At 50.2% G+C, this 13143-nt stretch overlaps 1 protein-coding gene across 3 annotated transcripts in view; it reads right to left on the bottom strand.

The window, feature by feature from the left end:
- LOC149427670 (ena/VASP-like protein) overlaps nucleotides 1-13143 on the bottom strand; it is a 70336-nt gene that overhangs the window by 42396 nt on the left and 14797 nt on the right. For all 3 annotated transcript variants that reach the window (XM_089667796.1, XM_089667795.1, XM_089667797.1), the window contains exons 3-5: nucleotides 11882-12129; nucleotides 10667-10788; nucleotides 2264-2324 (exon numbers count right to left, since the gene is read on the bottom strand). In XM_089667796.1, coding sequence (XP_089523922.1) covers nucleotides 2264-2324; nucleotides 10667-10788; nucleotides 11882-12129 — 431 coding nt within the window. The remainder of the gene's footprint in view (nucleotides 1-2263; nucleotides 2325-10666; nucleotides 10789-11881; nucleotides 12130-13143) is intronic.

Genomic DNA, 13143 nt, shown 5'->3' on the forward strand with positions numbered 1-13143 from the left:
GGAGACTAGGGGGCTCGGAGACTCGGGGGCTCTGAGACTAGGGGTTCGGGGACTAGGGGGCTCGGGGACTCGGGGGTTCAGGGACTCGGGGGTTTGGAGACTCGGGGCTCAGGGACTCAGCGTTCGGGGACTAGGGGGCTCGGAGACTCGGGGTTTGGGGACTAGGGGGCTCGGAGACTCAGGGTTCGGGGACTAGGGGGCTCGGAGACTCAGCGTTCGGGGACTAGGGGGCTCGGAGACTCGGGGTTTGGGGACTAGGGGGCTCGGAGACTCAGGGTTCGGGGACTAGGGGGCTCAGGGACTCAGGGACAACCAACAGGGACAGGAATTGGTGGGAAAAAAATGCAAAAAGTACCGTTATTAAAGGGGCCGCCATTCTGCGTTGCTTAACATACAAATAAAATAAATTCCTTTAACCCTCATGCCTGGGGGGGTCCCGGGGGGGTCCCGGGGGGGGGTCCCCATAAACTACCTGCAAGGTTGCACATCTGTACAATGTATGGGACCTTTAGGTCTTGTAGGAAGGTTGGTCCGCTCCAATGTAGACACGAGAACCTGAACCCAGAGCCCGGAGCCCAGAACCCAGAGCCAAGAACCCAGAGCCAAGAACCCGGAGCCCAGAACCCGGAGCCCAGAACCCGGAGCTCAGAGCCAAGAACCCGGAGCCCAGAATCCGGAGCACAGAACCCAGAGCCTGGAGCAGCCAGATTCTGCCATTTATACATTCTGGGAAATCAGAGGGGAGAATAAATTACACTGAAAGCCCAAATCATTCTATGGGGGTCTCATGTATGGGGGTCTCATGTATGGGGGGTCTCATGTATGGGGGGTCTCATGTATGGGGGGTCTCATGTATCTGGGTCTCATGTATGGAGGGTCTCATGTATCTGGGTCTCATGTATGGGGGTCTCATGTATGGAGGGTCTCATGTATGGGGGTCTCATGTATGGAGGGTCTCATGTATCTGGGTCTCATGTATGGAGGTCTCATGCATGGGGGTCTCATGTATGGAGGGTCTCATGTATGGAGGGTCTCATGTATGAGGGTCTCATGTATGGGGGTCTTATGTATCTGGGTCTCATGTATGGGGGTCTCATGTATGGAGGTCTCATGTATGGAGGTCTCATGTATGGGGGGTCTCATGTATGGGGGGTCTCATATATCTGGGTCTCATGTATGGAGATCTCATGTATGGGGGTCTCATGTATGGGGGGTCTCATGTATGTGGGGTCTCATGTATGGGGGGTCTCATGTATGGGGGTCTCATGCATGGAGGTCTCATGCATGGAGGTCTCATGTATGGGGGGTCTCATGTATGGAGGTCTCATGTATGGGGGTCTCATGTATGGAGGGTCTCATGTATGGGGGGTCTCATATATGGGGGGTCTTATGTATCTGGGTCTCATGTATCTGGGTCTCATGTATGGAGGTCTCATGTATGGAGGGGTCTCATGTATGGGGGTCTCATGTATGTGGGGTCTCATGTATGGAGGTCTCATGTATGGAGGGGTCTCATGTATGGGGGTCTCATGTATGGGGGGTCTCATGTATGGGGTCTCATGTATGGAGGTCTCATGTATGGGGGTCTCATGTATGGAGGTCTCATGTATGGGGGTCTCATGTATGGGGGTCTCATGTATGATGGGGGTCTAATGTATCTGGGTCTCATGTATGGGGGGGGTGTCATGTATGGGGGTGTCATGTATGGGGGGGACTCATGTATGGGGGTCTCATGTATGGGGGTGTCATGTATGAGGGTCTCATGTATGGGGGGGTCTCATTTATGGGGGTCTCATGTATGAGGGTCTCATGTATGATGGGTCTCATGTATGGGGGTCTCATGTATGAGGGTCTCATGTATGAGGGTCTCATGTATGGGGGGTCTTATATATATGGGTCTCATGTATGGGGGTCTCATGTATGGGGGGTCTCATGTATGGGGGGTCTTATATATATGGGTCTCATGTATGGGGGTATCATGTATGAGGGTCTCATGTATGGGGGTCTCATGTATGGGGGGTCTCATGTATGGGGGGTCCCTTTGGTCCCCAGCATTGATTATGGGGCGGTGTCCATCGTCTTCGCTGTGCCGATTTATTCCTGACCCCATCGGCAGACTTCCCCCAACAGTCCGTGTTCCCATCCAATCAGCTGCCTGAGCTCAGAGCTACAATCTGATTGGCTCTTTCCCATGACTGGTGACAATACACAGGCAGATCTCAGGGCCGTCCCGGAGGCGGATCGTTCCTCTCCAGCCACTCACATTTTGGCATTCCTCTTCTTTCTTGTCTCCGGGTTTCTCGGATTGGGAGGCGGCTTTTCTTCTACAACAAAAACACAACGCAGGCTCGTCACACACGGAAAGACGATCGACTTATACCCCCCCCCCGCCCCGCCCCCATCAACACGGGAACGACATTTTTAAATAAAACTTTTCCCTTTTCATTACATAACTTATCTCAACCCAGTGATATCAACACTGGGTCCCTGTACTTCTCTATGCAATGTAGGCACATCATGGCTGGTGGGAGGGGCTGGCAGGGGGATCCCTGCTTCAGTAACTCCTCTCAGACCCCTCAGTCATGATGCAAGCAGTGGGCAATGGGAGGAGTTGTGCAAATATTGAATGAAAGGGGCAGGGCCAGTCACAGTCAAGGTGGGGAGGAAAGGACTAGATGATAAGGGGCGTCCTCCAACCAGGAAGGACGCCCCGTATCTCCTAATTGTGAGATGTGTATTTCGGGAAATGTGTGCGCATGCGTGGACAAGCACAGCGGCCAATCACGTGACCCGCAGGGGGGGCTGAACACCAGAGGACTTTGCAGCATCATACATGTACATGAGGCCTGAAACTAACACGTGTTCACAGGATCCAACCACCACGGCTAAGGATCAGAGAACTGCAATACGTGACTTCAGAGGCTGTAATAGGAACGTTCCCAGAGATTGGCATATTAATGTCCAGCAATCTCCCCCGTGATCTAATAATGGGAGAGTCCGACAATGTCCCCCCGTGATCTAATAATGGGAAAGTCCAGCATTGTCCCCCGTGATCTAATAATGGGAAAGTCCAGCAATCTCCCCCGTGATCTATTAATGGGAGAGTCCGGCATTGTCCCCCCGTGATCTAATAATGGGAAAGACCGGCATTGTCCCCCATGATCTAATAATGGGAAGGTCCAGCAATCTCCCCCGTGATCTATTAATGGGAGAGTCCGGCAATCTCCCCCCGTGATCTAATAATGGGAAAGTCCAGCATTGTCCCCCGTGATCTAATAATGGGAAAGTCCAGCAATCTCCCCCCGTGATCTAATAATGGGAAAGACCGGCATTGTCCCCTGAGATCTAATAATGGGAAAGTCCGGCATTGTCCCCTCGTGATCTAATAATGGGAGAGTCCAGCATTGTCCCCCGTGATCTAATAATGGGAAAGTCCGGCAATCTCCCCCCGTGATCTAATAATGGGAAAGTCCAGCATTGTCCCCCATGATCTAATAATGGGAAAGTCCAGCAATCTCCCCCGTGATCTAATAATGGGAAAGCCCAGTATTGTCCCCCGTGATCTAATAATGGGAAAGTCCAGCAATCTCCCCCCGTGATCTAATAATGGGAAAGTCCAGCATTGTCCCCCGTGATCTAATAATGGGAAAGTCCGGAATTGTCCCCGTGATCTAATAATGGGAAAGTCCAGCAATCTCCCCCGTGATCTATTAATGGGAAAGTACGGAATAGTCCCCCGTGATCTAATAATGGGAAAGTCCAGCAATCTCCCCCGTGATCTAATAATGGGAAAGTCCAGCATTGTCCCCCCGTGATCTAATAATGGGAAAGTCCTGCATTGTCCCCCGTGATCTAATAATGGGAAAGTCCAGCATTGTCCCCCGTGATCTAATAATGGGAAAGTCCAGCAATCTCCCCCCGTGATCTAATAATGGGAAAGTCCAGCATTGTCCCCCGTGATCTAATAATGGGAAAGTCCAGCATTGTCCCCCGTGATCTAATAATGGGAAAGTCCAGCATTGTCCCCCATGATCTAATAATGGGAAAGTCCAGCATTGTCCCCCGTGATCTAGTAATGGGAAAGTCCAGCAATCTCCCCCCGTGATCTAATAATGGGAAAGTCTAGCAATCTCCCCCGTGATCTATTAATGGGAAAGTCCAGCAATCTACCCCGTGATCTAATAATGGGAAAGTCTAGCAATCTCCCCCGTGATCTAATAATGGGAAAGTCCAGCAATCTCCCCCGTGATCTATTAATGGGAAAGTCCAGCAATCTCCCCCGTGATCTATTAATGGGAAAGTCCAGCAATCTCCATGTGATCTATTAATGGGAAAGTCCAGCAATCTCCCCCCGTGATCTAATAATGGGAAAGTCCAGCATTGTCCCCCCGTGATCTAATAATGGGAAAGTCCGGAATTGTCCCCCGTGATCTAATAATGGGAAAGTCCAGTAATCTCCCCCGTGATCTAATAATGGGAAAGTCCAGCATTGTCCCCCGTGATCTAATAATGGGAAAGTCCAGCATTGTCTCCCGTGATCTATTAATGGGAAAGTCCAGCATTGTCCCCCGTGATCTATTAATGGGAAAGTCCAGCATTGTCCCCCGTGATCTAATAATGGGCAAGTCCAGCATTGTCCCCCGTGATCTAATAATGGGAAAGTCCAGCAATCTCCCTCCGTGATCTAATAATGGGAAAGTCCAGCATTGTCCCCCCGTGATCTAATAATGGGAAAGTCCAGTAATCTCCCCCGTGATCTAATAATGGGAAAGTCCAGCATTGTCCCCCGTGATCTAATAATGGGAAAGTCCAGCATTGTCCCCCGTGATCTAATAATGGGAAAGTCCAGCATTGTCCCCCGTGATCTAATAATGGGAAAGTCCAGCATTGTCCCCCGTGATCTAATAATGGGAAAGTCCAGGAATCTCCCCCGTGATCTAATAATGGGAAAGTCCAGCATTGTCCCCCGTGATCTAATAATGGGAAAGTTCAGCAATCTCCCCCGTCATCTATTAATGGGAAAGTCCAGCATTGTCCTCCATGACCTAATAATGGGAAAGTCCAGCAATCTCCCCCCGTGATCTAATAATAAGAAAGTCCAGCATTGTCCCCACGTGATCTAATAATGGGAAAGTCCGGAATTGTCCCCCGTGATCTAATAATGGGAAAGTCCAGCAATCTCCCCCGTGGTCTAATAATGGGAAAGTCCAGCATTGTCCCCCGTGATTTAATAATGGGAAAGTCCAGCAATCTCCCCCGTGATCTAATAATGGGAAAGTCCAGCAATCTCCCCCCGTGATCTAATAATGGGAAAGTTCAGCATTGTCCCCCATGATCTAATAATGGGAAAGTCCAGCATTGCCCCCCGTGGTCTAATAATGGGAAAGTCCAGCATTGTCCCCCATGGTCTAATATTGGGAAATTCCAGCAATGTCCCCCCATGATCTAATAATGGGAAAGTCCAGCATTGTACCCCCGTGGTCTAATAATGGGAAAGTCCAGCATTGTCCCCCATGGTCTAATAATGGGAAAGTCCAGCATTTTCCCCCGTGATCTAATAATGGGAAAGTCCGGCATTGTCCCCCGTGATCTAATAATGGGAATGTCCGGCATTGTCCCCCGTGATCTAATAATGGGAAAGTCCAGCATTGTCCCCCGTGATCTAATAATGGGAAAGTCCAGCAATCTCCCCCGTGATCTAATAATGGGAAAGTCCAGCATTGTTCCCCCGTGATCTAATAATGGGAAAGTCAAGCAATCTCCCCCGTGATCTAATAATGGGAAAGTCCAGCATTGTCCCCCCGTGATCTAATAATAATGGGAAAGTCCAGCAATCTCCCCCGTGATCTAATAATGGGAAAGTCCAGCATTGTCCCCCCGTGATCTAATAATGGGAAAGTCCAGCAATCTCCCCCCGTGATCTAATAATGGGAAAGTCAAGCATTGTCCCTCGTGATCTAATAATGGGAAAGTCCAGGAATCTCCCCCCCGTGATCTAATAATGGGAAAGTTCAGCAATCTCCCCCGTCATCTATTAATGGGAAAGTCCAGCATTGTCCTCCATGACCTAATAATGGGAAAGTCCAGCAATCTCCCCCCGTGATCTAATAATAAGAAAGTCCAGCATTGTCCCCACGTGATCTAATAATGGGAAAGTCCGGAATTGTCCCCCGTGATCTAATAATGGGAAAGTCCAGCAATCTCCCCCGTGGTCTAATAATGGGAAAGTCCAGCATTGTCCTCCATGATCTAATAATGGGAAAGTCCAGCATTGTCCCCCGTGATTTAATAATGGGAAAGTCCAGCAATCTCCCCCGTGATCTAATAATGGGAAAGTCCAGCAATCTCCCCCCGTGATCTAATAATGGGAAAGTTCAGCATTGTCCCCCGTGATCTAATAATGGGAAAGTCCAGCATTGTCCCCCGTGGTCTAATAATGGGAAAGTCCAGCATTGTCCCCCATGGTCTAATAATGGGAAATTCCAGCAATGTCCCCCCATGATCTAATAATGGGAAAGTCCAGCATTGTCCCCCGTGATTTAATAATGGGAAAGTCCAGCAATCTCCCCCGTGATCTAATAATGGGAAAGTCCAGCAATCTCCCCCCGTGGTCTAATAATGGGAAAGTCCAGCATTGTCCCCCATGGTCTAATAATGGGAAAGTCCAGCATTTTCCCCCGTGATCTAATAATGGGAAAGTCCGGCATTGTCCCCCGTGATCTAATAATGGGAATGTCCGGCATTGTCCCCCGTGATCTAATAATGGGAAAGTCCAGCATTGTCCCCCGTGATCTAATAATGGGAAAGTCCAGCAATCTCCCCCGTGATCTAATAATGGGAAAGTCCAGCATTGTTCCCCCGTGATCTAATAATGGGAAAGTCAAGCAATCTCCCCCGTGATCTAATAATGGGAAAGTCCAGCATTGTCCCCCCGTGATCTAATAATGGGAAAGTCCAGCAATCTCCCCCGTGATCTAATAATGGGAAAGTCCAGCATTGTCCCCCCGTGATCTAATAATGGGAAAGTCCAGCAATCTCCCCCCGTGATCTAATAATGGGAAAGTCAAGCATTGTCCCCCCGTGATCTAATAATGGGAAAGTCCAGCAATCTCCCCCCGTGATCTAATAATGGGAAAGTCAAGCATTGTCCCTCGTGATCTAATAATGGGAAAGTCCAGGAATCTCCCCCCCGTGATCTAATAATGGGAAAGTTCAGCAATCTCCCCCGTCATCTATTAATGGGAAAGTCCAGCATTGTCCTCCATGACCTAATAATGGGAAAGTCCAGCAATCTCCCCCCGTGATCTAATAATAAGAAAGTCCAGCATTGTCCCCACGTGATCTAATAATGGGAAAGTCCGGAATTGTCCCCCGTGATCTAATAATGGGAAAGTCCAGCAATCTCCCCCGTGGTCTAATAATGGGAAAGTCCAGCATTGTCCTCCATGATCTAATAATGGGAAAGTCCAGCATTGTCCCCCGTGATTTAATAATGGGAAAGTCCAGCAATCTCCCCCGTGATCTAATAATGGGAAAGTCCAGCAATCTCCCCCCGTGATCTAATAATGGGAAAGTTCAGCATTGTCCCCCGTGATCTAATAATGGGAAAGTCCAGCATTGTCCCCCGTGGTCTAATAATGGGAAAGTCCAGCATTGTCCCCCATGGTCTAATAATGGGAAATTCCAGCAATGTCCCCCCATGATCTAATAATGGGAAAGTCCAGCATTGTCCCCCCGTGGTCTAATAATGGGAAAGTCCAGCATTGTCCCCCATGGTCTAATAATGGGAAAGTCCAGCATTTTCCCCCGTGATCTAATAATGGGAAAGTCCGGCATTGTCCCCCGTGATCTAATAATGGGAATGTCCGGCATTGTCCCCCGTGATCTAATAATGGGAAAGTCCAGCATTGTCCCCCGTGATCTATTAATGGGAAAGTCCAGCAATCTCCCCCGTGATCTAATAATGGGAAAGTCCAGCATTGTTCCCCCGTGATCTAATAATGGGAAAGTCCAGCATTGTCCCCCGTGATCTATTAATGGGAAAGTCCAGCAATCTCCCCCGTGATCTAATAATGGGAAAGTCCAGCATTGTCCCCCCGTGATCTAATAATGGGAAAGTCCAGCAATCTCCCCCGTGATCTAATAATGGGAAAGTCCAGCATTGTCCCCCGTGATCTAATAATGGGAAAGTCCAGCAATCTCCCCCCGTGATCTAATAATGGGAAAGTCAAGCATTGTCCCCCCGTGATCTAATAATGGGAAAGTCCAGCAATCTCCCCCCGTGATCTAATAATGGGAAAGTCAAGCATTGTCCCTCGTGATCTAATAATGGGAAAGTCCAGGAATCTCCCCCCCGTGATCTAATAATGGGAAAGTTCAGCAATCTCCCCCGTCATCTATTAATGGGAAAGTCCAGCATTGTCCTCCATGACCTAATAATGGGAAAGTCCAGCAATCTCCCCCCGTGATCTAATAATAAGAAAGTCCAGCATTGTCCCCACGTGATCTAATAATGGGAAAGTCCGGAATTGTCCCCCGTGATCTAATAATGGGAAAGTCCAGCAATCTCCCCCGTGGTCTAATAATGGGAAAGTCCAGCATTGTCCTCCATGATCTAATAATGGGAAAGTCCAGCATTGTCCCCCGTGATTTAATAATGGGAAAGTCCAGCAATCTCCCCCGTGATCTAATAATGGGAAAGTCCAGCAATCTCCCCCCGTGATCTAATAATGGGAAAGTTCAGCATTGTCCCCCGTGATCTAATAATGGGAAAGTCCAGCATTGTCCCCCGTGGTCTAATAATGGGAAAGTCCAGCATTGTCCCCCATGGTCTAATAATGGGAAATTCCAGCAATGTCCCCCCATGATCTAATAATGGGAAAGTCCAGCATTGTCCTCCCGTGGTCTAATAATGGGAAAGTCCAGCATTGTCCCCCATGGTCTAATAATGGGAAAGTCCAGCATTTTCCCCCGTGATCTAATAATGGGAAAGTCCGGCATTGTCCCCCGTGATCTAATAATGGGAATGTCCGGCATTGTCCCCCGTGATCTAATAATGGGAAAGTCCAGCATTGTCCCCCGTGATCTAATAATGGGAAAGTCCAGCAATCTCCCCCGTGATCTAATAATGGGAAAGTCCAGCATTGTTCCCCCGTGATCTAATAATGGGAAAGTCAAGCAATCTCCCCCGTGATCTAATAATGGGAAAGTCCAGCATTGTCCTCCCGTGATCTAATAATGGGAAAGTCCAGCAATCTCCCCCGTGATCTAATAATGGGAAAGTCCAGCATTGTCCCCCCGTGATCTAATAATGGGAAAGTCCAGCAATCTCCCCCCGTGATCTAATAATGGGAAAGTCAAGCATTGTCTCTCGTGATCTAATAATGGGAAAGTCCAGCATTGTCCCCTACGTGATCTAATAATGGGAAAGTCCAGCAATCTCCCCCCGTGATCTAATAATGGGAAAGTCCAGCATTGTCCCCCGTGGTCTAATAACAGGAAAGTTCAGCATTGTCCCCCATGATCTAATAATGGGAAAGTCCAGCATTGTCCCCCGTGGTCTAATAATGGGAAAGTCCAGCATTGTCCCCCATGGTCTAATAATGGGAAATTCCAGCAATGTCCCCCCATGATCTAATAATGGGAAAGTCCAGCATTGTCCCCCCGTGGTCTAATAATGGGAAAGTCCAGCATTGTCCCCCATGGTCTAATAATGGGAAAGTGCAGCATTTTCCCCCGTGATCTAATAATGGGAAAGTCAAGCAATCTCCCCCGTGATCTAATAATGGGAAAGTCCAGCATTGTCCCCCCGTGATCTAATAATGGGAAAGTCCAGCAATCTCCCCCGTGATCTAATAATGGGAAAGTCCAGCAATCTCCCCCCGTGATCTAATAATGGGAAAGTCCAGCATTGTCCCCCCGTGATCTAATAATGGGAAAGTCCAGCAATCTCCCCCCGTGATCTAATAATGGGAAAGTCAAGCATTGTCCCCCGTGATCTAATAATGGGAAAGTCCAGCAATCTCCCCCCGTGATCTAATAATGGGAAAGTCCAGCAATCTCCCCCCGTGATCTAATAACAGGAAAGTCCAGCATTGTCCCCCCGTGGTCTAATAAAGGGAAAGTCCAGCATTGTCCCCCGTGGTCTAATAATGGGAAAGTCCAGCATTGTCCCCCGTGGTCTAATAATGGGAAAGTCCAGCATTGTCCCCCGTGGTCTAATAATGGGAAAGTCCAGCATTGTCCCCCGTGGTCTAATAATGGGAAAGTCCAGCATTGTCCCCCGTGGTCTAATAATGGGAAAGTCCAGCATTGTCCCCCGTGATCTAATAATGGGAAAGTCCATCATTGTCCCCCGTGGTCTAATAATGGGAAAGTCCAGCAATCTCCCCCCGTGATCTAATAATGGGAAAGTCCAGCATTGTCCCCCGTGATCTAATAATGGGAAAGTCCAGCATTGTCCCCCGTGGTCTAATAATGGGAAAGTCCAGCATTGTCCCCCGTGGTCTAATAATGGGAAAGTCCAGCATTGTCCCCCGTGGTCTAATAATGGGAAAGTCCAGCACCGTCTGTACCTCGCGCCTCATGCTACTCTCAGTGAAATTGCTGCTAAAAGTCGATCGGTTTTCCTGATAATTTGATTTTTTTCCTTCATGGTTGTACTTACCTCTTGGCCAGCAATTTGTTCATTTCCTCCATCAGTCCCCCTCCCCCTCCTCCACTGCTTGTTCGGTTGGCATCGGTCTTGGTGGCCCCACAGGGACTGGAACCTCCGGAAACGTCTTCTGGCTTGACATAGAAAAGACGAGACAAAGAGCAGCCATGACTCAAATGACCACAAATCGATTGTCCCCAATTCTGAGGGTTCCGGGTTTGTGGATGACGTTTGGGAATCTTTATTGAACAGAGAAAGAGAACACTGTGCGCATGCTTCCTGGCAGACTGTGTGCACTGACTACACCAGACAGCCTCTGCTGGGAGAAAAGACGAGGGCGTGTCTTGCAGTCCCTGGAATCTGATCTCTCCTATTCAGCCACTGGTAGCAGCTCGCCCCCTGCTGGCTGCAATCAGGAAATACGGAATATTCACATCCAATATTTTATAGATTTCTCCTCCCCCCTCCTCTTCCCCCTCCCCCTCCTCCTTTCCTCCCCCTCCTCCTCCCTATCCCCCTCCTTCCTCCCCTTCCCCCCTCCACTCCTCCCTTCTCTTCCCCCTCCCCCTCCTCCTTTCCTCCCCCTCCTCCTCCCTATCCCCCTCCTTCCTCCCTTCTCTTCCCCCTCCTCCTCCTTTTCACCCCCTCCTCCTCCCTCCCCTTCCCCCCCTCCTCCACCCTCCCCTTCCCCCCCTCCTCCATTCTCTTCCCCCTCCTCCTCCTTTCCTCCCCCTCCTCCTCCCTCCCCCTCCTACCTCCCCTTCCCCCCCTCCTCTCCTCCCTTCTCTTCCCCCTCCTCCTCCCTCCCCTCCTACCTCCCCTTCCCCCCATCCTCTCCTCCATTCTCTTCCCCCTCCTCCCCCTCCTCCTCCCTTCTCTTCCCCCTCCTCCTCCTTTCCTCCCCCTCCTCCTCCCTCCCCCTCCTCCCCTTCCCCCCCTCTTCTTCCCCCTCCTCACCTCCTCCCCCTCCCCCGACAGATCATAATAGGGAAGACAAACAATAAATCTCTATTACTCCCTCATCCTGGGGGAGCCACATACTCTAGCAATTTGGTCATGTGATCTCAGTTTAGGGGGAGGATCTAAGCTCAGGCAGAGCTGTGATTGGCTGGATCTGCCTGAGGTCCCACCCCCACAGATACGGAATGTTGGGAAGCCGCCATTGTGCAGCTCATATGTGGAAGGAAAGGGAGGATGAGACGAAACGCGTTGGTAGGAGACTCTCACCCGTTGTACTTTCCTCAGTTTGGCACTGGCCAGAGCTGCAGCCAGCCCAGAGGCGGGACTATCCTCGTACACCACCCCGCCTTGGCTTCCTCCGGCTGGGAGGGGAGGGGCAGGTGGCGGCGTAGCTCCTGTTGGTGGTGGAGGACCCGGTGGCGGTGGAGGAGGAGGACCACTTGCTGGCACGGGTGCTACCCCAACGGAAGATACCAGAGAATTTGATGAGGGGTGACCAGGAGGAACCATGGGACCTTAGGAAAGAAGAGCAGAAAAAGAGAACTGTTATAGGACCTCTTCAGTATGAGGAGTAGAGAGCATTATATACAGACCACGGCATTGCTGAGATCGGTACCATCCTACAGACCACGGCATTTCTGAGATCCGTACCATCCTACAGACCACGGCATTGCTGAGATCGGTACCATCCTACAGACCACGGCATTGCTGAGATCGGTACCATCCTACAGACCACGTCATTGCTGAGATCGGTACCATCCTACAGACCACGGCATTGCTGAGATCGGTACCATCCTACAGACCACGGCATTGCTGAGATCCGTACCATCCTACAGACCACGGCATTGCTGAGATCGGTACCATCCTACAGACCACGGCATTGCTGAGATCGGTACCATCCTACAGACCACGGCATTGCTGAGATCGGTACCATCCTACAGACCACGGCATTGCTGAGATCGGTACCATCCTACAGACCACGGCATTGCTGAGATCGGTACCATCCTACAGACCACGGCATTGCTGAGATCGGTACCATCCTACAGACCACGGCATTGCTGAGATCGGTACCATCCTACAGACCACGGCATTGCTGAGATCGGTACCATCCTACAGACCACGGCATTGCTGAGATCGATACCATCCTACAGACCACGGCATTGCTGAGATCGGTACCATCCTACAGACCACGGCATTGCTGAGATCGGTACCATCCTACAGACCACGGCATTGCTGAGATCGGTACCATCCTACAGACCACGGCATTGCTGAGATCGGTACCATCCTACAGACCACGGCATTGCTGAGATCGATACCATCCTACAGACCACGGCATTGCTGAGATCGGTACCATCCTACAGACCACGGCATTGCTGAGATCGGTACCATCCTACAGACCACGTCATTGCTGAGATCGGTACCATCCTACAGACCACGGCATTGCTGAGATCGGTACCATCCTACAGACCACGGCATTGCTGAGATCGGTACCTTCCTACAGACCACGGCATTGCTGAGATCGGTACCAT

This window comes from Staurois parvus, unplaced genomic scaffold, assembly GCF_062004578.1.
Source record: "Staurois parvus isolate SC_StPar_1 unplaced genomic scaffold, SC_StPar_1.0 ptg003591l, whole genome shotgun sequence".
NCBI lineage: Eukaryota > Metazoa > Chordata > Amphibia > Anura > Ranidae > Staurois > Staurois parvus.